The sequence below is a fragment of the Clavelina lepadiformis genome, chromosome 6 (genome assembly GCF_947623445.1).
Source record: "Clavelina lepadiformis chromosome 6, kaClaLepa1.1, whole genome shotgun sequence".
Taxonomy (NCBI): Eukaryota; Metazoa; Chordata; class Ascidiacea; order Aplousobranchia; family Clavelinidae; genus Clavelina; species Clavelina lepadiformis.
This window is the reverse complement of record NC_135245.1, coordinates 14,400,290-14,425,725: the sequence shown is the minus strand read 5'-3', so window position 1 is coordinate 14,425,725 and position 25,436 is coordinate 14,400,290. Positions and strand designations below refer to the sequence as shown.

Sequence of the window (25,436 nt, the reverse complement as noted above, 5' to 3'; positions counted from 1 at the left end):
ACACTTTTTTGAAAATAACTCAAGAACCATAAATGAGAATAGACTGAAAAATCGTATTCTATTAGTGAGGGTATATGACTACAACATATTAAAACCACAATACCTGACAACTCCCCAAAAATTTTTTATAAAGAAATTAAAAATTCCAAAAAATGGGCCTTATTAGGAGCATAGGCTCCTAATAAGGCCCACCAATTTTGTGAGTATTTTGATTCAAAACATAGTAATAGACAACATATAACATTATTAGAAATTTCACATTTTAAGTTGTACAAACATTTAAAAAGATTCCACTAGGCGCATCAAAGTAACTGCAACAATTTGCCAACTGATGACTGGAACCACTCTTGAAGTCTGGACATCAATTAGCCAAGCATCTTGTATGGGCCTTATTAGGCGCATGTGGCATCCACGAAAAAAATGTCACATTTTTAATTATCATCAGAAAATTTTAGCAAAAAAAAGTGCATTATTCTTTTCAATACTAAGTTGGTTGTTACATGAAAACTTCAGCCGGCTGACAACAGTTCATTTAACCGGCCAAATTCTCACTTACTTTTTTTCTAAATTAACAAAACCACCTTAACTGCAAATATCAAATTTTTGTTGAGCTCTAGCGAATCGGTTGATCACGTGACAAGGACGAAATCTGGTAAACCATCATGAATTTATATTAGTTTTTATGTAGGGACAAAATCTTTCATTTATTTGCACGGGTTTGCGAAATATGAGCAATGGGCCTTATTAGGGACCGGGCCTTGTTCGGTACAGGTACCTTAGTTGTTTTTTATTTTCTTGTAGCAAAGGTTCAGGATTGCAGTATTGCTCACTGGGAAGGACACGCTTTCCTAATTTGTCATTCGGAGTCAGATAGCTCTGTTGTCAGTCTTTCGACCAAACCCGCGGTTACCTGGAGGACTCAGGAAGCGACGCACGCCACACCTACAGTATATAAAGCCCTATGTTAAACATTGCAAAGTTTGATTTCTCAATTTGCATTTTACTGATGAACGACCCTGGTAATCTGAGTTTTTGTATTCACCAATATGTAGGATAAAAGAGCTTAATGCCAGCTTGGTAGCTGAGTGCTGGCCTCGCAAGAAACGTGACTTGTGTTCCGTGTTCGACATTCAGTGGCGCCATACCATTGTAATGTCCTTGGTCAAAGCATTAACGACATTTGCTTCTGTTCAGGGAAACTGGTGGACAGTTCTAAATTCAGGTAGTCCAATATAAAAAAACATGATATAATCGGATCTTGCACTAAGGCTAGCTCGCGCTTGAGCGAACCATTACCACGCTTTTTATTAACAAAAAGTGAAATTACTAAAAATGCAATTAGGCTAATTGAAAACTCCCGCATGAGGCTCCCTAAAACTTTGCATGTCACTTTAGTAGCCTTAGACTGCTATATCATTGAAACCTAATAAAGCCACCTATCTCTAACACTTGTAATGGAATGTTAAAGTCAAGGTTGCATTTTTCATGCGACCTGGAATTTTTTATCCCGCTATTTGCAAGTAACATTTTTTAACCATAACATCAAACAAAATCATGGAAACCTACGCCTCCTTTAAGAGGCCACCAAACACTTAAAATTAAGATCTCTTTGATTGTCATGCAAAATTTCAGAGAGCCCCAAGAAGGATTTTTCGAGTAATCATTTTTTTATTAAATTTACTGTATAATAAAACAAACAAGAATTTTATGGCATTTTTTGGTATTTGAGGGCGCCTTTAGTCGTGCAAAGACTTTCCTCAGTCTGACGATAAACATTATCATGGCAAACCAACCAACACGCATAAACCTTGCATGCCATCTGCGTCACAATTGTCGAGTTGCACGATACTCTTCACGTATCACACTTAACTGATGATGGTTTTCACCACGACCAAAGTGTACTCTGCAAGATGTTCAACTTTTGTCAATATGATACTCTTGTGACGATTAAGTAAAAAAATAAGAAGAGAATTTTTTGCTTTAAACTATGGCTCCCAAGTGGGCGCAACGTCTTAAATCGAATGCCGGCCCTGCACCAATCTATTGAAGAGACCGGGAAGTAGCAATCAAGCTAAAATCAAACCACCGAACAGCTGATGTGTATTAGGTTTTGAAAAAAGCTTAAATTTCAATCGCCGCGGTAGAAGTCATCCTTATTCGTCCTGGAAACCATATTGATATCACTTTCGACGGCAAAAACAGCACCCAAAAGGCTGCAAGCCGCTTGTCAAGCCAAAAATTGTAGTGAGGGCACTTACCGCTGAGATCTCAACAATCACAGTGCGTGAAGTACCTATCCTGTTCCCGAGATTACCGATTGAAAATTTTATCCGCCAAAATGTAGGCGAAATCCTGCATTCCAGCCTCAATACCGAAAGAAAGATGGCCGTCGACTCTTTCAGAGTCAGCCAAACTCTTAAAACTAAGATTTCTATGATTTTCTTGGACGTCTTACGTAGGGCTTTAGAAAACCTGTTTAGACTTTAGACCAATCAGAAGGCAGCATGGTTGGTGTTGGTAGTCCAAAGCATACTAAATTGACATGGATTGCATGCAAACATGGATTTTTCGAGTAATTGGTCTTTTACTAAATTCACTGTATGGTAAAACAAACAAAAATTTTATGACATTTGTCGGTGTTTGACGCCACTTTGAAAGAGCTTGAATCAAAATAGCCTCTCTGGCGTACTTGGCACCCCGGTGTTTTCAAAACTTACCTGAACAGTGGAACGAAATAAAAGAACGTGTGAAGCGCCTTGTTATCAAACACTCCAAGTTAAAAAGAAAAACAATTACCAGAAAGCCGCGTGTGATGGCTTGGCACAAGGTTTTCAAAGATTAATTATCTTTGACAAAAAGCGCCCTGTCAAAACACCAACACGAAACCACCAGAAAGAAACGAAAAACGGGTTTTGAGCGATATAATAATTTTCCGACCAAGGATTTTTTAAAACAGTTTATGAATTCCCGCAAGATAACAAACATCATAGAATTAATTGACGCAAACAATTAACCGTGGACTGAAACCGCCCTGTTACCCACCGTAGCAAGCGTTTTTTTCCAAAAATTATATTCCGAAATACCAACGTCCAACTTCAAAAAGGAATCTTTTTTAAACTCGCTTTTGTCCACTTGTAAACGTAGTGACGCCGAACTTTAGACCAAGACTTTAGACTTTGTTCACATAACAGACCAAGAGATCTGTTTCGCTGTGAACGCCACAACGAAAGCGAAAACTGCTGGCCCGGACGGGTTAAATTAAAATTGTTGGAGTATTATCGGTGGCGTATTTTTAGAAGTCATTAAAGCTTGGTTTAATCAAGGACAAACGTGAAAGACAAATAAAGAGTGTGTCGTGACGGCGTTTGACTCGGTCAATCACGAATAAAGTTCTTGTAAAAATAAATTTCCCAACGCGATTCACGCACATGGTATAAGATCTCTACTCTGACGCCAAGTCCAAAATTATGATCAATGGTTTCACTTCAGAAACCTTTTCCCTAAAAACCGGCATTAGATAAGGTTCCATAAACGAGAATGAAAACGTACAGGGGCTTGGAACTACCCGCCAACAAGAGGTGAAATGTATAGCTTACATGGACGAAACAACATTCTCGCTGCGCAATGTGCATTCGGCAACCCAAGTCCTCGAAACTCTTGTCCAATAGGAGGAAGCGTCTGGCTTGAAAATCAGTTTAAATAAAATCATCGGGCTAACGGGCAATTTATACCCGAAAATACTTTAACGACTCCAACAAATCAAACTGACGGACACGCAAGTAAATATACTCAGTTCGACTATAGGCGAACCAGACAGCAAATACAATTCAACCCGACGTTAGAAGCAAAAAAGAATTTGTCAGGAGCAAACTCCTTCTAATCTGCTCTTTCAACGCTTTTACTTAACCGGTACCCACATCCGTACCCACATGATACCCACACCGGTACCAACATGGACGATTTTTATTAATCAACCACAATGCGTATGACGACATGAACATCTTACAAAGGGCAAAAAGAGGGGGCTACGAAATCTTAAACTTCCCGATGTGGGACCTGCTCTACTTAAAATCGATTGGACCATTCTGTCAGGAAAAAATTATCGGACAAACAACAACAGAATTAAATAAAGAAATGGAATACCAAATTGGTCATCAATTAATTATCGAACGTTTACAACCTCCAAATTAACAATGACATTCCTCACGTGGCAGCGTCTTCGCGATGTTACGAACACGGGCTAAAATTGGTAAGCGCCAGGTAACGTTGAAAGAACTCTGTTTGGGAAAGATTAAAACAACCTATTGGGGTTTACTGAACGATAGACGTCATCAAACACCTAAAACTAAGATCTTTATGAATTTGTTGGACGTCCTACGTAGGGCTTTAAAAAACATGTTTAGACCAACTAGAATGCAGCATGGTTGGTGTTGTTTTTTAGCCTAGGAATTACCCTAGCAGTTGGCGTGCAGAATTGTGCTAAAAATTAGCATGAAAGTAGCTTAAAATGTTTTTTTAGACCAAAATTTAGTGTTTATTTTGCGCCTCTGTAAAAAAAGTTTGAATCATGTTTTTTTGATGGCATTTTATGGAATGGTAGTTCAAAGCATATTAAATTGACATGCAAAATTTCAGAGAACCCCATGTAATCAGTCTTTTAGTAAATTTACTGTATAATAAAACAAACCAAGATTTTATGGCATTTTTTGGTGTTTGATGCCACCTTAAACGTGGAAAATGTTCACAACCCAATTTTAAACAATCACTAAAAACTTTTAATTGGAGTGATCTGGAACGATCAAAGGTTTAGATCAAATATGTTCAACTTTCATCCTTTTACAGACACCGCATGTCGGTGTCGCTTGATCAGCCCCGATGCGCCTTCGCATGTTTTATTGAAATGTTACAAAATCGCCCCACTTGGTGCGTTATTTGTGAATGAACAGTGATTTGTAAATTCTTTTTGTACATATTTGTGTTTGTGCTTTTGCGCCTCAATTAAATACACTCTTCACGTATGAAACCACATCGTATACGTCACCTATAGTGTAACTCAAGAAAATCACCGACATGTAAGAACCGAATGGGTTAGCGACCTCGTAGCGAGTGGATCAATTTTCATTGTTAAAACAGACTGTTTTGTCTATTCAGACAGAATAGGGCACTAGGCACTTAGTCTTAACCCTATAAAGAAGTAACAACTTCAATAAATCAGGGCAAAACACAATCATGACATGAACGTAAAGTTGCTTTTACTTATGAAAAACAAAAAAATTCCAACTAGTCAGCCAAACTTTGATGCCGGTGGGATAGAACAAAATGTAAAACTCATTATAAACAACGTAATCCAACAAACACTAATGCTGTGTCTTCAAGGTGAATTTCAACGAGTTAAAATAGAGAACACAAATTATGGAAGTTTTAAAGTTCACGATTGGTCGTTTCAAGAGCAACAGTGTTGGGATCTGTAAACTGCACAGTTAAGAAGAAAAAAGCTAAGGGAATTGGCGTTGCGCTTAAATATGGTAATATTTGTGATATGTTCATTGCAAAGAAAGTTCCTGTTGCTATTATGGCATAAGATAACAATAGCAAATGACAAAAAAAAATGAAAGTATGTTGTAAAATCTTCCTTTCATTGAAAATGTCACGAACATTCTGCAACAAAAACACAGTAAGTTAATCTGCAACTTTAGTATTTTGAAATATGACAGTAACAAAATACTGCAATTAACAAATGTTCCCAAAAGTTATATTTAGAATCAAAACTTCATCAAATAAGTTTGCCACTTTTAAACTGCACATACCAAAAGATCCCTTTTTATGCAATATATTACCATAGCAATCATGCTGGCAAGAATTAAAAGGTATTCAAAGGAATAATCTGAAAGTAAAAAAATTCAGTGAATGTCTGTAAAAATCAACCCAAAAGTGGCTGCACAAATTAATGTAGTAGAGATCACCTATAATGACATTTTGTGTACAATGACACCGCTAAGGTACAATTACAACGCTAAGTATCTTTTGCAAACCATGTATATGTTCTACATACATAAAAATGATTCTGCCTATAGTGACTTGTGTATAAGATGACTTTGAGATTACATTGATACCACATTTCTGTATCTTGAGTCAGAGTTGCATCGTAGCTATCAGAGGAATTTTGTGTGAAATTGGAGTACATCAACGATCGATCGGCTGCCATAGTGGATGTGATCACAGAAACTGCAAGAGAAGCCATAATGGAGGAATTTTTATGTGCAGATCACTTGGCTCTGGTAAGTGAAATGACAGATTTAAGAGAGTATTGGAAATGAAAAGAGGCATTTGAGGGCAAGGAAATAAAGGTTTACATAGAAAAGATGAAAGTGATGGTTATGTCAAATCTGGGCTATGTAAGAAATTGGATAATGGGAGATGCACTGAAATAAAAAGTAATTCAAAATTTAGTAAAGGAGTTTGTTTGTGAGAGAAGGAGTGCAATCGACGGAAGCACTATGTCAGGGGTGGGCAAACTGCGGCTCTCCGGCATGTTTTTGTGGCTCTTCTAGTCGAATCGTAAAATTTCAAAAAAAGTATAAAGGCTACCAAGAGTACTGTTTATGAACGTTTTTCTCTATTTTTCTTTTCCTTATTTAGGCCAGCATTGATGACAAGTTGTTAATTATCCAAATTTAATGATATTTTTCGATTGAGGAATGCAGATATGGAACAATTAAACGACATAAATTACACTGGTCTACAAATTTCAACTTTTTTTTTCAGGTTTGGGTTTTGACAACTGATTGTAGCTAATTTTGGGGCGCTGAATCCGAAAATGAACTCAGATTTTCTCTATCACATCAAGTTTTCTTTCTATCGGTGTCATTATTTTATGAAATTGACCAATTTTACCCTTTTTACAGTAAAATGTCAAATATAATTATTTTCTGACAGCTATAAACTTTCAAACATAGAGATATTTTTGCACTAAATTCATAAATTGGTTCAGATTTTCTCTAAAATAAAAAAAATCCTGTTATGATATCATAATAGGACATAGTTGAAATTGCTCGCGTAGAGTTTTTCCATGCTGGTTTGAACTTGTCTTGGCTTCTCAGGCGTTATCTGTGGGTCAGCTGCTATCTCTGTGCAGCTGGAATATCGTAGGAAGACAGCTGGTGGGAGTAGATTTGACTTAGTAATAAATTCTTGCTTAGTAAGGAAGATTTATTTAGAAGTTTCATAAAGCACATGTACATTGTACAGACCAACATCAGAGTTCAAGCTGAAAAGTGGTTTGTAGAAGGAAAAGGTATTTTCATACTATATAAGTTTGAGTTCAGGTCGGTTAGAGTTTTTGGTATAGTGGTGTTTCTGTGGAAAAACTTGCTCTTAAAAACTACTAACAAAGAAAGGTTATATTTGATCTCAAGCTATGTCTGCTTCCAGCAAAAGAAGAAAATGTTGTAATGATCCGGATATATTTTGTTACATTTGTGGATGCTTCATGTTGAAGTCTCAACAATGCAATATTACCACGTTTGTAAAAGGGCATATCTTGCTTACTTTAAAGTCAAGTTAGGGGACCAGGACAAAAGCTGGGCTCCTCATAAAGCGTGCAAGACCTGCGTTGAATGTCTGAGAAGTTGGTCGCAAGGAAAAGGTTCACAAATGAAATTTGGAATACCCATGATTTGGCGAGAGCAACGAAATCATGTTGACGATTGTTATTTTTGTCTTATTAGTGTGAAAGGGTATAACAAAAAGAGTAAACATCGTTTGAAATATCCATATCTGGATTCGGCATTGCGGCCAGTTCCTCACAGTGATGAAAAGCCACTGCCAGTATTTATATCACTTCCAGAACTATAACTATACTTATATCCTTCCATTTTTTGGGAAACAGAAAAGCAGAAAATTATAAAGATCTCTTAAGGGAGCTACTGCTTAGTTTTGAAGATTTGGGATGCAGGATGAGCATCAAAGTTCACTACTTGAAGAGCCATGCGGATGAGTTTCCAGAAAACCTTGGGAAAGTTAGTGAAGAACAGGGTGAACGTTTCCACCAGGATATTAAAATTATGGAGGAACGTTATCAAGGTCGGTGGGATTGTCATATGATGGCCGACTATTGCTGGAGTTTGAAAAGAGAAATTCCAGATGCTGCTCATAAAAGAAAGTTCCTCAAAAGAGCATTTTTAAGCTTATAAGTGAAGATTTCATATTTTATGAAAGCTCTTTTGTTGACTGTTTCTGAACTCGCCCTGCCCAAGTCCCTTTGAGTCAATCTTTATTTTGGCACTTTGCTATTTCTGTGTGTGTCTTCAGAATTTCTGCACTCCGTTGTCTATGTGCATATTGTGTGAACTGTAGGCTATAATTCAGATAATACCTTGTCACTGTCCTATGGACAGGTTCGTCAGCATAATGTAGCGTTTGATGTTATTATGGTTGCTCTTTTGTATGCCTATTTTTTATTCCAAAACATGAAATTTTAATAAAGACAACGCAAATTTGTGTGAATATAATATAGAATGCTTGTTTGCTAATTAAAGCTAGATTATTGCAGGTAAACCAGTGTTTATTGCATCAGAATTCCTTGTTTTGACAACAGAGGGGGGGCAAAAATTGATTTTTTTCAAAAATTAGGGATATTTCATATCTCAAAAACGTGATGTGATAGAAAAAATCTGAGTTCATTTTCGGATTCAGCGCCCCAAAATTAGCTAAAATGAGTTGTCAAAACCCAAACCTGAAATTTTGTGTAGACCAGTGTTATTTATGACGTCATAAGTTCTTATGACTTGACTCGTCAGTAAAAATTTAACAACTAAAGCGGCTCTCGGGTTCAAAAAGGTTGCCCACCCCTGCACTATGTGATCAGGTGGAAAATGTTAATACATTCTTCTACCAAAGAAATAGATTAACTTTGAGTGGTTAAGGAAAAACAAGGTTCAGATGGAAAAAAAAATTAGGGAATACAGAGAAATGTTGTGTGGAAGAAGGTACCCTTCAAGGTTGAAAGAAAAAGTTATATGGAAGTTGTGTAAGGTCAGTTTTATGGTATCATAATGACACGTGGCATATAAGAGAAAGAGCAGGAATGTGAGTGGGAAAACAAGTGTGTTCTTTTTCTTTTCTGAAAAGGAAAAGCATATGCGGCGCATTTTCCATTGACAAACGAGTGCATGAGCGACGCTCTTTTTAAATGATCTGTTACGAAGCTCTGGATAGGCCCATTTTAAAAGAAGCAGCAGATGCTTTGACAGAAGCAGGTAGTGTGAGATGGCATGGGCGAGTGCTGAGGAGCGATATCCTGAAGAGAGTATTTGAGTTGAAGTTAGATGGTCACAAAAAATGAAGACGGTGAAAATGTATAAGCTCCCGGATTATAACTGGTTTGATGACAGTGACAATAAAATGTTCCTACAAGAACACTCTTAAGTCAAATTTGGTTGATAAATGTTTACAACAGTCAAACCAAACAGCAATTTTCTTAAACATATTTGGCTTTGTAGAAAAACATGTAGCCTATTGTACTGCATGTGGTGTTGATTAAAATAAACAGGTCTTAGTATTTCAACGCATAGGTTTTCACACGCAGTTAGCATATATTCTGACAACATTTAACGGAACTTGTATTAAACTGAGGTAGCCAATTCAATAAAAATCGCTATGTAGCAAACATTTTCCTTGACTTTGTTGACACAATGACACTTTTTTAAGTCCCTTTAGGTCATTATAGGTGATTTCTTTTGTATTACAAATATTAATAATGTTTTAGTTTCTATTTACTACTAGGGATGTGCTGAGCACGAGCCTAATCAATTTTAGGCACTCACGAGTCACAAACCAGCTTCAATTTTATTCTGTTAAATGCTTTCATTTCAGACATCTGTTTATCATACCGTTAGACAGACATCCGTCACACATACCGGCTTGGTGAGGGTACTAACGAATTTTTAAGTCAAAAGCTTGGTTTCTCATATACTGGAAAAATTTTTAAATTTCTACCTATGGGTATAAAATATCTGTAAAATAGTATCACAAGAATTCAACTTACATAAGAGTCCAGCAGCAATAGCATGTATTAACATCAGAGTTGGATAAAAATACAATGCAGCATATGTCACTTTTGTGCTCAACTTTCTTTCGGCGCCCTTTCCAACACATTTGTATGTCCAGATGGGACGTAGAATAATCGACAAAGAAAGTGAAAAAAGATAGCAGACAAAAACAATTGAATATCTGCAGAATAAAACAATTGCAAATTTCCACACTGAATATAGTGCAGAAAAATAAAAAAAACATGTAATAAATAAGATACAAACAATAAAATCTTTGAGTCAGTGCAAAGCAACTAAACAGGATATAGAGTAAGTGATATATTAAAATCACTTATGCTTATTAAATTTTATCAGCTTACAATGGATAAACTGCTTCCTGGGCACAATGCAAGGTAGTTGTATATTTAATCTTGGGGTTGAAAAATATGGTGTACCAATCTGACAACTGCCTAACAGTACACGAATCGAGATCAAGTGTTCCTGCAGGACTAAACAGTAGTAAGGAGACAATCCCAGCAAAGCACAACTCACAAGGTGCTGATAGAATGTGCATAACGGCTAATTTACTGCAAAAAAAGTTACTAATTAACAATTGCATTTTGTTTTTTCTGCTAGTAGCTAAACAAAAAACTGCATAAACTGGTAAAGTAATTTTGGAAACAATGTTTCACTGGTTAGATAATTATTTGCAAAAAAAGAATATGACATTCAACAACCGGTAGTCTTAGTGGAAAACCACAAAGCCGGAAAAAGGTTCTGTAGACAAGCTTTTAAGTGCCTTGCCAATACACAACTGTATTCTTTCAGTGAATGACAAACGTATAACCTTATGGAAGTTGGTCTGCCAGTTTACTGCTTGACTACACATCTGACACACCAAGTGTCACAACACGGCGGAGCATTTTGTCAACATTTGTTAACATTGTTGGAACTCACAAGATATGAAATGAAATTCTAGATTTGCTATCCCTATTCTAGAAACCATTAGGATTCTATTTTGGCGATCTCTCATAAAATATGTAAATTACGTAATTAATTTTGGGTTACGTACAACACTTGTCTCGCTACTTCACTTCACTATGTTTACTAGTTTCACTGACTAAAATACTTCTTTAAGCTTTTTTTGTACAAAGCAACATTTCAACTGAAAAACCACAAGTAATAAGTATATACTTTCTTACATTTACACTAAACAATTAAATACATTTGCATGATATACTATGAAACGTTACATCATTGAAAAAATCCTGTATTAGACTTCAATGCCGTTAATTGTGCATATGCAAACATACCTCTTATGCTGACAAACACTAAAAATATAAAGCCAATGTAGTGCGAGTGGAAGTATAGCCATGAATCCAAGATACAACCAGTCATATAGTTGTAGACTTTCATTGCAAGGCATACAGTATTTTGAAACATTTGTTCGATAACCGGAAGGGCAAGATGTACATTCATTCAATCCTCCTTTATAAAAATACATCATAATAAACAAATATTATAAGCAATGTAGCAAAGTTCTTTGCATAAATAGTCAAGTCAGTTACAGTAAGTGCAATCGAGTTGGCAGGAAAAAAGGCACCCCACTAATTGCTATAAGAAAAGAATTTCAAGTATTGTCCAGGCCAATTTATTGCCATATCATTCTTCTAGATACTTTGTAAAGATAGGCTAAGGGCATGTGCTCTCACTTTCTGAGAAAACCTCATTTTCCAGGTCACTGATTTTTGTTTAATAACAAGTTTTGGGGCAAGCTTTGGCATCGTTCTTGATATGCTCGCACGATCATGCGAGTTATGATGTCATTTACCCAATGAACACATTAACTTTAGGTCACTTGAATTTTTTTAGAAAATTCTCGAGTTGTGCAACGCAGCAGCCAATTTTACTGGAGGTCAAGGGTTTAACCAGACGCAGGTCGTAAACAATAGTCTGGCGAGTGTTGCGGTGTGTGCCTTGTGCATGATTGGCAGTTATTAATGTAAGAAATTGTTCTTTAATTTTAAAATATTTTTCTAAAATTGTTCAGTGCACATTACAAGCTTTATATTTCTTTACTTTTTATTATTTTCTATTAATATTTGTGGCCATAACCTGATAATTCAAATAGCATTGAACAGACTAACCAACAGATTGGAAATTAGAATACATTGGATTATATTTTTTCCATCATTGCAGTATTAGGTATTTGATGGCCGGTATCAGTACTTCTAAAAGAGCTCTGACCACTTGAGGGATGGTATAGTAAGGCGCACATCTAGAGAATTAGTTATAATTTTCCATCTGGTGTGTGATAAACTTTGCTGATAATGTGACAAATCATTTGCACAAATGTGGTGATTTATCAAATATAATTCTGCTGATATTATTTGATCCTATCAATAAGTTGTACCCGGTCATTACGAATGGGGTATGTTAGTCCAGAATTATCCGTACTCTCTCATTTCAGTAAAGAAAGTCATCATGCCAAAAACTTATGTTCGAAAAATCAAGCAAAAGTGGATTAAGGTGAACATGCAAAATGCTATAAGTGAAGTTTTGCAAGGGAAAGGAAGTCGCAGAAAAATCGCAAGTAAAATACATAAACAAGTGTTTTACGTAATTATGATTAAAACATCATTAAGTGGGAAAATTGACGTTGCGTTGCAGTCGAAAGCACGTTTTCAATCAGGAAACTAAAGTTGAGTACATTAGCAAACTTTGTAATCTCGGGTTTAGTTCATCCGCTTAACAAATAAAGACAATGGCACAATAGTACATCCAAAGATGGAAGTCATAAAATTAAAACCCAGTTCAAAAATGATTTGCCAGAAAAAGATTGAGTAAAATCATTTATGCAAGGAAACAAAATCTCCTAGATTAGGGCAGCTCATAAATCAGCAAATTGCAGAATCTTAAACAAGAAAGATATAGAACTGTGATGAAAGCGGATTTCCGAGTGAGCCGCAAAAGTGCAAAGTGATGAGTGTTCGAAAAAATAACAGTTTATAAAGTGATATGCGGCGCATAGCACGAAAACACAAGTACCCCTGCGGTATGCAATGCAGCAGGTAGGTTTCTCGACCTATTAATTATGTTTGCCAAACCTTTAGAGCACATGGCGTGGAACAAATGCCTTACCAGAAAAGGTTTATGGAGTAAAACATCCACTTTTTGAGTAGCCAACCTCCAGTGGGCTACCAGTATAGTGCTAGCATTGCAAATCCACACACACCGTTTCTGCCCACAAGGGGAGAGAAGAAAAATGCCTCCCTCTTGTTATCAAAGTGTTTTAGAAAATGTGTTGAGCTATATGTTAGTGTTTTTTTAGTATGAACGAGTTATGTTGAACCGGCAAAATAAACTTAAACCAGTACACACAAAAATTGTTTTAACTGCCAAGGGTGGTGTTGCACCGTTTCAACACCCTGGCTGTATCCGCCCCTGTCATGGAAAAGCAGTTTATCTGATGCTATGCAAGATGAGCTTGTGGCAAAATTAAGCATTGCTGTAATTTACGCTTTACATTGTCATGAAAAAGAGCTAGTTTACTCATGTAAACATTGGGGTAGCAGCCACCCTGAAGTAGCGGTTATGGGGTGGCATGGTCACCCTGTAATCCAATAAGTCAGCTACTATATATGCCGGTATACACAGTAATATTCTTGTCACTATAAAGCAATCATGCATATAAAAGTGTTTGTTGCGTAGTGTTAGAAGCAACCATATTTTTGTAAACCTCAAGAAATATTAATATACGGTAGTAATAACACTTTTCCCAGTTTCACTAGCAATTAGCACCAACATGAATTATAATAATTATGTTATGTGTAAGTATTACCTATTGAAAAATTCAATTTTCCACAATAACGTCCGGGGCATTTTTCAACTAAGTCCATAATTCCAAGCAAATTATCTCATATTAAGTAAATACTTACATTGCACACTGTATATATTTAAGAATCTACAAGCAAAGAATGGAAAACAATTAGTTTAACAACTTTGGGAAACTGCTTGGATTCAAAGGCTAATAAAACATCACAGCACTACCCAAAAGCATTGGTGCTGAACACAGGCGTACAGATCCTAGATTTAGAGAAAATCTGACATCATGTAGCAACGAAGGAAAGAAAAAACTAACTCTTTAGTATGATGTCGAGTTGTTATCGATGAACCTAGTAGCCGGTCTGCATTTTGTGGCAGCTGCACGCCCAAGATAAATTTTAAGCAAACTTTTTGCACATTTGAATCAATGACAACCTACGTGTAAAATATGACATTGCGTTTGTGTTACCTAGTAGAACGAGACACCACAATGCTTTACATAATGACAAATGAGCACAACTGGATTCATACATTCAGCCATGATGATAGTTCAAATTTTCTATAGCAGTTTTTACTGGGCACATGCTAAGTTTTTCTCGAGACGTCACCAACCGCAGCTGCTGTTTTGCAATTAGTGGCGTCATGCACTGTTGCTGATTAATAGTTTGAAAAGGCAGGGGCATTATATAATAATAACGGCTGTTGTTGTTGTACAGCAGCCTGCTGTTTACTGTTTAGTAAATGAGATTCTGCTGTTAATGACATAATATTTAAAACTTCGAAACATTAACAGCACAATACAACATAGACTCTTTCCGAGTTATCGTCACCATTTTTCACCAAATTACAAACGTTCTAATTATTGGATTATACAGATTTCAGATTTCATAGTTTGCATATAAATTCCTTTATGCGATCAAAAACATTTTTAAAATATGTTGCCTAATTCTTATTTTGAAGTGGTTTGAAACCTTCGCACTAGGCTTGTCTGATACGATGTCTAGATACGTTGTCAGCAAAGAATGCGATATGAAATGCGTAAGAGCTAACATGTAATTTGCTGCGCTTTACCCAGGCTAATTTTGTTTGTGGTGTGTTACACAAGCTAATTTTGTGTGGCATTTCAAGTAAAGCTTAAAATAATCAACTAAAAGTAAACACAAACAAATTACTACATTCGAAAGTGCCATAGATAACACACAAACTCTTACGCATTTTACATCAGGTGTTTTGCTGACCACGTACTGTGACTGCTTATCTAACTTGTCCAGTGTATAGGATTCAAACCAATGTATAATAAGAACTAGGCATTTTCAAATTTTTTATTTTATCATGTAAAAAAATTGATATGCAACTCACCTGAACGAAATCTTTACAATGGCCAAAACGCATGTAATTTTAAAAAGAAACAAAGTGGATGGAAATTTTCCATTCTTAAGTATATATAGGTGATCGAAAAAACTTTTCCACCCATGCAGACAGTAACTCAGAATGAGCTATTTTTTTCTGAAAAAATTGTAATACGCTATTACAAAACAGTAGGTTACTATTTTTGAATAGCACCCGCACTTTTGGTAATCACCCTGCTTGTAAATTTCAATCAGAATCGATGAAATTTCATAGGGCCCTCAAAATTGTTTGATAAGGTGTTTTGTTAGAATAGATAAATTTCTAGTTACAATTTGCAAGTATATAAACTGAAGAGAGGTTTAACAGGTGCCCACTTGAGTTACTGGGTGTGAGAGGAACAGTACTATCACGAATCCACAACCCTGAATAACTCCACTTTTTCACAACAACATTGTGCTAGGCCTATCTGCTGAGGTTAGAATTGTGCCAAGCCACATAAGTTAATGCTGAGGTTATACTGTCGATAGCCACAGCGAACTTGCTACAACATGAAATCTAACAGCAGTTGTTGTTTAGCATAGATATCTTATATATATCTTATTATATTACACTGGTCTGCATGAAAATTTTATTCTGTATGATGCCAGGGATCACGACATATGGCCGTGAACAAACTCACCGGCGACAACTGGTAGTGGACAACTGACCGGCAACAAATTGGCCGGCGATCAAATTAACCGTGACGTAAATTGGCCGGCGATGAAATTAACCGTCGATAAATTGGCCGGCGATCAAATTAACCGTCGACAAATTGGCCGTCAAAAGGTCAAAATTCTATTTCACTATCTAGTCGCGCAACAGCTTTAATCTCAGCCAATTAAGTATGTGTATTGCAGTCAAGGTTGACTGATTTGTCAAATAACAGTTTGTGTAAATTTTAGTGCCCTTATTATGTAGTGTCATATGTGTTTTGCAGTGAACTTCTTTTAATGTTGTTACTCGTATTTCTCGTATTTCCGGAAATATTTCTGTTTATTTCAATAAATGTTTCAATGTGTATTAAAAAAAAAAAAAAAATTTTGTTAAAAACAAAGGAAATAGTTACAAACAAATATTTACTTTACACATCATATACTACCATCAACTTAAACACAATAAATCAGCACTTGCACGGTCAATTTACCTCCCGGTCAATTTTCATTCCGGTAAGTCTGTTCCCGGTTAGTTTGTTCGCCGTCAATTTACATCACAGTCAGTTTGTTCGCCGTCAATTTACGTCACGTTCAGTTGTCCCCGGTGGACATTTTCCATCTTACCCTTATTGGCATTTCGTTAATCGAACAGGGTCACGTCAACGACAAAACTATCAAGGCAACATTGAGGTAATATTTGTAGATCAAAGCATGTTTATCCGTTTCGTCACGCATACTTACCTGACGAGAGTCTACACCATGATCATGAAGATGGTGGGCTCAGGACGAGGCCTGCCCATTGCACATCGGGTCGGCTGACTCCTGCGATTACTCCAAATGCGAGTAACTCGGTCGTACAATTTCTGTTAGTGAGGACTGCGTTCGCGCTTTCCCCAGATTGTTCAAAAAGTAAGATGAAACATTAACTCCACATTTACCGTGACCCGAAGTCGATAGATTAAGTGTTGTTCCCTACTCTCCGGTTGCGGAAACTCGAACATTTTCCATCTTACCCTTATCGGCATTTCGTTAATCGAACAGCGTCACGTCAACGACAAAACTATCAAGGCAACATTGAGGTAATATTTGTAGATCAAAGCATGTTTATCCGTTTCGTCACGCATACTTACCTGACGAGAGTCTACACCATGATCATAAAGATGGTGGGCTCAGGACGAGGCCTGCCCATTGCACATCTGGTCGGCTGACTCCTGCGATTACTCCAAATGCGAGTAACTCGGTCGTACATTTTCTGTTAGTGGGGACTGCGTTCGCGCTTTCCCCAGATTGTTCAAAAAGTAAGATGAAACAGTAACTCCACATTTGCCGTGACCCGAAGTCGATAGATTAAGTGTTGTTCCCTACTCTCCGGTTGCTGAAACTCGAACATTTTCCATCTTACCCTTATTGGCATTTCGTTAATCGAACAGGGTCACGTCAACGACAAAACTATCAAGGCAACATTGAGGTAATATTTGTAGATCAAAGCATGTTTATCCGTTTCGTCACGCATACTTACCTGACGAGAGTCTACACCATGATCATGAAGATGGTGGGCTCAGGGCGAGGCCTGCCCATTGCACATCGGGTGGGCTGACTCTTGCGATTACTCCAAATGCGAGTAACTCGGTCGTACAATTTCTGTTAGTGGGGACTGCGTTCGCGCTTTCCCCAGATTGTTCAAAAAGTAAGATGAAACGGTAACTCCACATTTGCCGTGACCCGAAGTCGATAGATTAAGTGTTGTTCCCTACTCTCCGGTTGCGAAAAGTCGAACATTTTCCATCTTACCCTTATTGGCATTTCGTTAATCGAACAGGGTCACGTCAACGACAAAACTATCAAGGCAACATTGAGGTAATATTTGTGGATCAAAGCATGTTTATCCGTTTCGTCACGCATACTTACCTGACGAGAGTCTACACCATGATCATGAAGATGGTGGGCTCAGGACGAGGCCTGTCCATTGCACATCGGGTCGGCTGACTCCTGCGATTACTCCAAATGCGAGTAACTCGGTCGTACAATTTCTGTTAGTGGGGACTGCGTTCGCGCTTTCCCCAGATTGTTCAAAAAGTAAGATGAAACTGTAACTCCACATTTGCCGTCACCCGAAGTCGATAGATTAAGTGTTGTTCCCTACTCTCCGGTTGCGGAAACTCGAACATTTCCATCTTGCCCTTATTGGCATTTCGTTAATCGAACAGGGTCACGTCAACGACAAAACTATCAAGGCAACATTGAGGTAATATTTGTAGATCAAAGCATGTTTATCCGTTTCGTCACGCATACTTACCTGACGAGAGTCTACACAATGATCATGAAGATGGTGGGCTCAGGACGAGGCCTGCCCATTGCACATCGGGTCGGCTGATTCCTGCGATTACTCCAAATGCGAGTAACTCGGTCGTACAATTTCTGTTAGTGGGGACTGCGTTCGCGCTTTCCCCAGATTGTTCAAAAAGTAAGATGAAACAGTAACTCCACATTTGCCGTGACCCGAAGTCGATAGATTAAGTGTTGTTCCCTACTCTCCGCTTGCGGAAACTCGAACATTTTCCATCTTACCCTTATTGGCATTTCGTTAATGGAACAGGGTCACGTCAACGACAAAACTATCAAGGCAACATTGAGGTAATATTTGTAGATCCAAGCATGTTTATCCGTTTCGTCACGCATACTTACCTGACGAGAGTCTACACCATGATCATGAAGATGGTGGGCTCAGGACGAGGCCTGCCCATTGCACATCGGGTCGGCTGACTCCTGCGATTACTCCAAATGCGAGTAACTCGGTCGTACAATTTCTGTTAGTGGGGACTGCGTTCGCGCTTTCCCCAGATTGTTCAAAAAGTTCAAAGAAACAATAACTCGACATTTACCGTGATCCGAATTCGATAGATTAAGTGTTGTTCCCTACTCTCCGGTTGCGGAAACTTGAACATTTCCATCTTACCCTTATTGGCATTTCGTTAATCGAACAGGGTCACGTCAACGACAAAACTATCAAGGCAACATTGAGGTAATATTTGTAGATCAAAGCATGTTTATCCGTTTCGTCACGCATACTTACCTGACGAGAGTCGACACCATGATCATGAAGATGGTGGGCTCAGGACGAGGCCTGCCCATTGCACATCGGGTCGGCTGACTCCTGCGATTACTCCAAATGCGAGTAACTCGGTCGTACAATTTCTGTTAGTGGGGACTGCGTTCGCGCTTTCCCCAGATTGTTCAAAAAGTTCAAAGAAACAATAACTCGACATTTACCGTGATCCGAATTCGATAGATTAAGTGTTGTTCCCTACTCTCCGGTTGCGGAAACTTGAACATTTCCATCTTACCCTTATTGGCATTTCGTTAATCGAACAGGGTCACGTCAACGACAAAACTATCAAGGCAACATTGAGGTAATATTTGTAGATCAAAGCATGTTTATCCGTTTCGTCACGCATACTTACCTGACGAGAGTCGACACCATGATCATGAAGATGGTGGGCTCAGGACGAGGCCTGCCCATTGCACATCGGGTCGGCTGACTCCTGCGATTACTCCAAATGCGAGTAACTCGGTCGTACAATTTCTGTTAGTGGGGACTGCGTTCGCGCTTTCCCCAGATTGTTCAAAAAGTAAGATGAAACGGTAACTCCACATTTGCCGTGACCCGAAGTCGATAGATTAAGTGTTGTTCCCTACTCTCCGGTTGCGAAAAGTCGAACATTTACCATCTTACCCTTATTGGCATTTCGTTAATCGAACAGGGTCACGTCAACGACAAAACTATCAAGGCAACATTGAGGTAATATTTGTGGATCAAAGCATGTTTATCCGTTTCGTCACGCATACTTACCTGACGAGAGTCTACACCATGATCATGAAGATGGTGGGCTCAGGATGAGGCCTGTCCATTGCACATGAGGTCGGCTGACTCCTGCGATTACTCCAAATGTGAGTAACTCGGTCGTACAATTTCTGTTAGTGGGGACTGCGTTCGCGCTTTCCCCAGATTGTTCAAAAAGTAAGATGAAACGGTAACTCCACATTTGCCGTGACCCGAAGTCGATAGATTAAGTGTTGTTCCCTACTCTCCGGTTGCGGAAACTCGAACATTTTCCATCTTACCCTTATTGGCATTTCGTTAATCGAACAGGGTCACGTCAACGACAAAACTATCAAGGCAACATTGAGGTAATATTTGTAGATCCAAGCATGTTTATCCGTTTCGTCACGCATACTTACCTGACGAGAGTCTACACCATGATCATGAAGATGGTGGGCTCAGGACGAGGCCTGCCCATTGCACATCGGGTCGGCTGACTCCTGCGATTACTCCAAATGCGAGTAACTCGGTCGTACAATTTCTGTTAGTGGGGACTGCGTTCGCGCTTTCTCCAGATTGTTCAAAAAATAAGATGAAACGGTAACTCCACATTTTCCGTTACCTGAAGTCGATAGATTAAGTGTTGTTCCCTACTCTCCGGTTGCGGAAACTCGAACATTTTCCATCTTACCCTTAATGGCATTTCGTTAATCGAACAGGGTCACGTCAACGACAAAACTATCAAGGCAACATTGAGGTAATATTTGTAGATCAAAGCATGTTTATCCGTTTCGTCACGCATACTTACCTGACGAGAGTCTACACCATGATCATGAAGATGGTGGGCTCAGGACGAGGCCTGCCCATTGCACATCGGGTCGGCTGACTCCTGCGATTACTCCAAATGCGAGTAACTCGGTCGTACAATTTCTGTTAGTGGGGACTGCGTTCGCGCTTTCCCCAGATTGTTGAAAAAGTTAAAAGAAACAGTTACGCGACTTTTTCCGTGACGCGAAGTCGATAGATTAAGTGTTGTTCCCTGCTCTCCGGTTGCAGAATCTCGAACATTTTCCATCTTACCCTTATTGGCATTTCGTTAATGGAACAGGGTCACGTCAACGACAAAACTATCAAGGCAACATTGAGGTAATATTTGTAGATCCAAGCATGTTTATCCGTTTCGTCACGCATACTTACCTGACGAGAGTCTACACCATGATCATGAAGATGGTGGGCTCAGGACGAGGCCTGCCCATTGCACATCGGGTCGGCTGACTCCTGCGATTACTCCAAATGCGAGTAACTCGGTCGTACAATTTCTGTTAGTGGGGACTGCGTTCGCGCTTTCTCCAGATTGTTCAAAAAATAAGATGAAACAGTAACTCCACATTTTCCGTTACCTGAAGTCGATAGATTAAGTGTTGTTCCCTACTCTCCGGTTGCGGAAACTCGAACATTTTCCATCTTACCCTTAATGGCATTTCGTTAATGGAACAGGGTCACGTCAACGACAAAACTATCAAGGCAACATTGAGGTAATATTTGTAGATCAAAGCATGTTTATCCGTTTCGTCACGCATACTTACCTGACGAGAGTCTACACCATGATCATGAAGATGGTGGGCTCAGGACGAGGCCTGCCCATTGCACATCGGGTCGGCTGACTCCTGCGATTACTCCAAATGCGAGTAACTCGGTCGTACAATTTCTGTTAGTGGGGACTGCGTTCGCGCTTTCCCCAGATTGTTGAAAAAGTTAAAAGAAACAGTTACGCGACTTTTTCCGTGACGCGAAGTCGATAGATTAAGTGTTGTTCCCTGCTCTCCGGTTGCGGAATCTCGAACATTTTCCATCTTACCCTTATTGGCATTTCGTTAATGGAACAGGGTCACGTCAACGACAAAACTATCAAGGCAACATTGAGGTAATATTTGTAGATCCAAGCATGTTTATCCGTTTCGTCACGCATACTTACCTGACGAGAGTCTACACCATGATCATGAAGATGGTGGGCTCAGGACGAGGCCTGCCCATTGCACATCGGGTCGGCTGACTCCTGCGATTACTCCAAATGCGAGTAACTCGGTCGTACAATTTCTGTTAGTGGGGACTGCGTTCGCGCTTTCTCCAGATTGTTCAAAAAATAAGATGAAACAGTAACTCCACATTTTCCGTTACCTGAAGTCGATAGATTAAGTGTTGTTCCCTACTCTCCGGTTGCGGAAACTCGAACATTTTCCATCTTACCCTTAATGGCATTTCGTTAATGGAACAGGGTCACGTCAACGACAAAACTATCAAGGCAACATTGAGGTAATATTTGTAGATCAAAGCATGTTTATCCGTTTCGTCACGCATACTTACCTGACGAGAGTCTACACCATGATCATGAAGATGGTGGGCTCAGGACGAGGCCTGCCCATTGCACATCGGGTCGGCTGACTCCTGCGATTACTCCAAATGCGAGTAACTCGGTCGTACAATTTCTGTTAGTGGGGACTGCGTTCGCGCTTTCCCCAGATTGTTGAAAAAGTTAAAAGAAACAGTTACGCGACTTTTTCCGTGACGCGAAGTCGATAGATTAAGTGTTGTTCCCTGCTCTCCGGTTGCGGAATCTCGAACATTTTCCATCTTACCCTTATTGGCATTTCGTTAATGGAACAGGGTCACGTCAACGACAAAACTATCAAGGCAACATTGAGGTAATATTTGTAGATCAAAGCATGTTTATCCGTTTCGTCACGCATACTTACCTGACGAGAGTCGACACCATGATCATGAAGATGGTGGGCTCAGGACGAGGCCTGCCCATTGCACATCGGGTCGGCTGACTCCTGCGATTACTCCAAATGCGAGTAACTCGGTCGTACAATTTCTGTTAGTGGGGACTGCGTTCGCGCTTTCCCCAGATTGTTCAAAAAGTAAGATGAAACGGTAACTCAACATTTGCCGTGACCCGAAGTCGATAGATTAAGTGTTGTTCCCTACTCTCCGGTTGCGGAAACTCGAACATTTTCCATCTTACCCTTATTGGCATTTCGTTAATCGAACAGGGTCACGTCAACGACAAAACTATCAAGGCAACATTGAGGTAATATTTGTAGATCAAAGCATGTTTATCCGTTTCGTCACGCATACTTACCTGACGAGAGTCGACACCATGATCATGAAGATGGTGGGCTCAGGACGAGGCCTGCCCATTGCACATCGGGTCGGCTGACTCCTGCGATTACTCCAAATGCGAGTAACTCGGTCGTACAATTTCTGTTAGTGGGGACTGCGTTCGCGCTTTCCCCAGATTGTTCAAAAAGTTCAAAGAAACAATAACTCGACATTTACCGTGATCCGAATTCGATAGATTAAGTGTTGTTCCCTACTCTCCGGTTGCGGAAACTTGAACATTTCCATCTTACCCTTATTGGCATTTCGTTAATCGAACAGGGTCACGTCAACGACAAAACTATCAAGGCAACATTGAGGTAATATTTGTAGATCAAAGCATGTTTATCCGTTTCGTCAAGCATACTTACCTGACGATAGTCTACACCATGATCATGAAGATGGTGGGCTCAGGACGAGGCCTGCCCATTGCACATCGGGTCGGCTGACTCCTGCGATTACTCCAAATGCGAGTAACTCGGTCGTACAATTTCTGTTAGTGGGGACTGCGTTCGCGCTTTCCCCAGATTGTTCAAAAAGTAAGATGAAACGGTAACTCCACATTTGCCGTGACCCGAAGTCGATAGATTAAGTGTTGTTCCCTACTCTCCGGTTGCGAAAAGTCGAACATTTTCCATCTTACCCTTATTGGCATTTCGTTAATCGAACAGGGTCACGTCAACGACAAAACTATCAAGGCAACATTGAGGTAATATTTGTGGATCAAAGCATGTTTATCCGTTTCGTCACGCATACTTACCTGACGAGAGTCTACACCATGATCATGAAGATGGTGGGCTCAGGACGAGGCCTGTCCATTGCACATCGGGTCGGCTGACTCCTGCGATTACTCCAAATGCGAGTAACTCGGTCGTACAATTTCTGTTAGTGGGGACTGCGTTCGCGCTTTCCCCAGATTGTTCAAAAAGTTCAAAGAAACAATAACTCGACATTTACCGTGACCCGAAGTCGATAGATTAAGTGTTGTTCCCTACTCTCCGGTTGCTGAAACTCGAACATTTTCCATCTTACCCTTATTGGCATTTCGTTAATCGAACAGGGTCACGTCAACGACAAAACTATCAAGGCAACATTGAGGTAATATTTGTAGATCAAAGCATGTTTATCCGTTTCGTCACGCATACTTACCTGACGAGAGTCTACACCATGATCATGAAGATGGTGGGCTCAGGGCGAGGCCTGCCCATTGCACATCGGGTGGGCTGACTCCTGCGATTACTCCAAATGCGAGTAACTCGGTCGTACAATTTCTGTTAGTGGGGACTGCGTTCGCGCTTTCCCCAGATTGTTCAAAAAGTAAGATGAAACGGTAACTCCACATTTGCCGTGACCCGAAGTCGATAGATTAAGTGTTGTTCCCTACTCTCCGGTTGCGAAAAGTCGAACATTTTCCATCTTACCCTTATTGGCATTTCGTTAATCGAACAGGGTCACGTCAACGACAAAACTATCAAGGCAACATTGAGGTAATATTTGTGGATCAAAGCATGTTTATCCGTTTCGTCACGCATACTTACCTGACGAGAGTCTACACCATGATCATGAAGATGGTGGGCTCAGGACGAGGCCTGTCCATTGCACATCGGGTCGGCTGACTCCTGCGATTACTCCAAATGCGAGTAACTCGGTCGTACAATTTCTGTTAGTGGGGACTGCGTTCGCGCTTTCTCCAGATTGTTCAAAAAATAAGATGAAACGGTAACTCCACATTTTCCGTTACCGGAAGTCGATAGATTAAGTGTTGTTCCCTACTCTCCGGTTGCGGAAACTCGAACATTTTCCATCTTACCCTTAATGGCATTTCGTTAATCGAACAGTGTCACGTCAACGACAAAACTATCAAGGCAACATTGAGGTAATATTTGTAGATCAAAGCATGTTTATCCGTTTCGTCACGCATACTTACCTGACGAGAGTCTACACCATGATCATGAAGATGGTGGGCTCAGGACGAGGCCTGCCCATTGCACATCGGGTCGGCTGACTCCTGCGATTACTCCAAATGCGAGTAACTCGGTCGTACAATTTCTGTTAGTGGGGACTGCGTTCGCGCTTTCCCCAGATTGTTGAAAAAGTTAAAAGAAACAGTTACGCGACTTTTTCCGTGACGCGAAGTCGATAGATTAAGTGTTGTTCCCTGCTCTCCGGTTGCAGAATCTCGAACATTTTCCATCTTACCCTTATTGGCATTTCGTTAATGGAACAGGGTCACGTCAACGACAAAACTATCAAGGCAACATTGAGGTAATATTTGTAGATCCAAGCATGTTTATCCGTTTCGTCACGCATACTTACCTGACGAGAGTCTACACCATGATCATGAAGATGGTGGGCTCAGGACGAGGCCTGCCCATTGCACATCGGGTCGGCTGACTCCTGCGATTACTCCAAATGCGAGTAACTCGGTCGTACAATTTCTGTTAGTGGGGACTGCGTTCGCGCTTTCTCCAGATTGTTCAAAAAATAAGATGAAACAGTAACTCCACATTTTCCGTTACCTGAAGTCGATAGATTAAGTGTTGTTCCCTACTCTCCGGTTGC

The 25,436-nt window shown here is 39.6% G+C and overlaps 1 protein-coding gene and 23 non-coding genes across 26 annotated transcripts; 23 read left to right on the top strand and 1 right to left on the bottom strand.

The window, feature by feature from the left end:
- Nucleotides 1-5,235: 5,235 nt before the first annotated feature.
- Nucleotides 5,236-15,376, bottom strand: LOC143462548 (JNK1/MAPK8-associated membrane protein-like). 3 transcript variants are annotated; one of them, XM_076960763.1, is made up of 6 exons: nt 15,213-15,376; nt 11,342-11,516; nt 10,409-10,615; nt 10,046-10,230; nt 5,808-5,884; nt 5,236-5,658 (listed from the first exon to the last, which is right to left on the bottom strand). In XM_076960763.1, exons 2-6 carry the CDS (start codon nt 11,452-11,454, stop codon nt 5,422-5,424), a joined length of 819 nt encoding a protein of 272 aa, XP_076816878.1. In that variant the 5' UTR covers nt 11,455-11,516; nt 15,213-15,376; the 3' UTR covers nt 5,236-5,421. The 3 variants fall into 3 exon arrangements, with proteins under 3 accessions (XP_076816878.1, XP_076816876.1, XP_076816877.1); XM_076960761.1 differs by lacking the exon at nt 15,213-15,376 and adding an exon at nt 13,870-14,013; XM_076960762.1 differs by lacking the exons at nt 5,236-5,658; nt 5,808-5,884; nt 15,213-15,376 and adding exons at nt 5,905-6,225; nt 13,870-14,013.
- A 1,252-nt stretch (nt 15,377-16,628) lies between these two features.
- On the top strand, nt 16,629-16,792 carry LOC143463648 (U1 spliceosomal RNA). The gene has a single exon (XR_013118403.1). It is a non-coding gene; the product is annotated as a U1 spliceosomal RNA (small nuclear RNA).
- Nucleotides 16,793-17,017: 225 nt separating this feature from the next.
- LOC143463683 (U1 spliceosomal RNA) lies at nt 17,018-17,181 on the top strand. The gene has a single exon (XR_013118437.1). It is a non-coding gene; the product is annotated as a U1 spliceosomal RNA (small nuclear RNA).
- A 225-nt stretch (nt 17,182-17,406) lies between these two features.
- On the top strand, nt 17,407-17,570 carry LOC143463608 (U1 spliceosomal RNA). Its single transcript, XR_013118364.1, has one exon. It is a non-coding gene; the product is annotated as a U1 spliceosomal RNA (small nuclear RNA).
- A 225-nt stretch (nt 17,571-17,795) lies between these two features.
- Nucleotides 17,796-17,959, top strand: LOC143463607 (U1 spliceosomal RNA). The gene has a single exon (XR_013118363.1). It is a non-coding gene; the product is annotated as a U1 spliceosomal RNA (small nuclear RNA).
- Nucleotides 17,960-18,183: 224 nt separating this feature from the next.
- On the top strand, nt 18,184-18,347 carry LOC143463672 (U1 spliceosomal RNA). Its single transcript, XR_013118426.1, has one exon. It is a non-coding gene; the product is annotated as a U1 spliceosomal RNA (small nuclear RNA).
- Nucleotides 18,348-18,572: 225 nt separating this feature from the next.
- On the top strand, nt 18,573-18,736 carry LOC143463577 (U1 spliceosomal RNA). The gene has a single exon (XR_013118333.1). It is a non-coding gene; the product is annotated as a U1 spliceosomal RNA (small nuclear RNA).
- Nucleotides 18,737-18,960: 224 nt separating this feature from the next.
- On the top strand, nt 18,961-19,124 carry LOC143463629 (U1 spliceosomal RNA). Its single transcript, XR_013118385.1, has one exon. It is a non-coding gene; the product is annotated as a U1 spliceosomal RNA (small nuclear RNA).
- A 224-nt stretch (nt 19,125-19,348) lies between these two features.
- LOC143463628 (U1 spliceosomal RNA) lies at nt 19,349-19,512 on the top strand. Its single transcript, XR_013118384.1, has one exon. It is a non-coding gene; the product is annotated as a U1 spliceosomal RNA (small nuclear RNA).
- Nucleotides 19,513-19,737: 225 nt separating this feature from the next.
- Nucleotides 19,738-19,901, top strand: LOC143463630 (U1 spliceosomal RNA). Its single transcript, XR_013118386.1, has one exon. It is a non-coding gene; the product is annotated as a U1 spliceosomal RNA (small nuclear RNA).
- A 225-nt stretch (nt 19,902-20,126) lies between these two features.
- Nucleotides 20,127-20,290, top strand: LOC143463636 (U1 spliceosomal RNA). Its single transcript, XR_013118391.1, has one exon. It is a non-coding gene; the product is annotated as a U1 spliceosomal RNA (small nuclear RNA).
- A 225-nt stretch (nt 20,291-20,515) lies between these two features.
- LOC143463740 (U1 spliceosomal RNA) lies at nt 20,516-20,679 on the top strand. Its single transcript, XR_013118490.1, has one exon. It is a non-coding gene; the product is annotated as a U1 spliceosomal RNA (small nuclear RNA).
- A 225-nt stretch (nt 20,680-20,904) lies between these two features.
- Nucleotides 20,905-21,068, top strand: LOC143463635 (U1 spliceosomal RNA). Its single transcript, XR_013118390.1, has one exon. It is a non-coding gene; the product is annotated as a U1 spliceosomal RNA (small nuclear RNA).
- Nucleotides 21,069-21,293: 225 nt separating this feature from the next.
- On the top strand, nt 21,294-21,457 carry LOC143463739 (U1 spliceosomal RNA). The gene has a single exon (XR_013118489.1). It is a non-coding gene; the product is annotated as a U1 spliceosomal RNA (small nuclear RNA).
- A 225-nt stretch (nt 21,458-21,682) lies between these two features.
- LOC143463633 (U1 spliceosomal RNA) lies at nt 21,683-21,846 on the top strand. The gene has a single exon (XR_013118389.1). It is a non-coding gene; the product is annotated as a U1 spliceosomal RNA (small nuclear RNA).
- A 225-nt stretch (nt 21,847-22,071) lies between these two features.
- Nucleotides 22,072-22,235, top strand: LOC143463738 (U1 spliceosomal RNA). Its single transcript, XR_013118488.1, has one exon. It is a non-coding gene; the product is annotated as a U1 spliceosomal RNA (small nuclear RNA).
- Nucleotides 22,236-22,460: 225 nt separating this feature from the next.
- On the top strand, nt 22,461-22,624 carry LOC143463626 (U1 spliceosomal RNA). The gene has a single exon (XR_013118382.1). It is a non-coding gene; the product is annotated as a U1 spliceosomal RNA (small nuclear RNA).
- A 225-nt stretch (nt 22,625-22,849) lies between these two features.
- On the top strand, nt 22,850-23,013 carry LOC143463625 (U1 spliceosomal RNA). The gene has a single exon (XR_013118381.1). It is a non-coding gene; the product is annotated as a U1 spliceosomal RNA (small nuclear RNA).
- Nucleotides 23,014-23,237: 224 nt separating this feature from the next.
- LOC143463643 (U1 spliceosomal RNA) lies at nt 23,238-23,401 on the top strand. Its single transcript, XR_013118398.1, has one exon. It is a non-coding gene; the product is annotated as a U1 spliceosomal RNA (small nuclear RNA).
- A 225-nt stretch (nt 23,402-23,626) lies between these two features.
- Nucleotides 23,627-23,790, top strand: LOC143463606 (U1 spliceosomal RNA). Its single transcript, XR_013118362.1, has one exon. It is a non-coding gene; the product is annotated as a U1 spliceosomal RNA (small nuclear RNA).
- Nucleotides 23,791-24,015: 225 nt separating this feature from the next.
- Nucleotides 24,016-24,179, top strand: LOC143463685 (U1 spliceosomal RNA). Its single transcript, XR_013118439.1, has one exon. It is a non-coding gene; the product is annotated as a U1 spliceosomal RNA (small nuclear RNA).
- Nucleotides 24,180-24,404: 225 nt separating this feature from the next.
- Nucleotides 24,405-24,568, top strand: LOC143463637 (U1 spliceosomal RNA). The gene has a single exon (XR_013118392.1). It is a non-coding gene; the product is annotated as a U1 spliceosomal RNA (small nuclear RNA).
- A 225-nt stretch (nt 24,569-24,793) lies between these two features.
- Nucleotides 24,794-24,957, top strand: LOC143463737 (U1 spliceosomal RNA). The gene has a single exon (XR_013118487.1). It is a non-coding gene; the product is annotated as a U1 spliceosomal RNA (small nuclear RNA).
- Nucleotides 24,958-25,182: 225 nt separating this feature from the next.
- Nucleotides 25,183-25,346, top strand: LOC143463632 (U1 spliceosomal RNA). Its single transcript, XR_013118388.1, has one exon. It is a non-coding gene; the product is annotated as a U1 spliceosomal RNA (small nuclear RNA).
- The last annotated feature ends 90 nt before the right edge of the window (nt 25,347-25,436 follow it).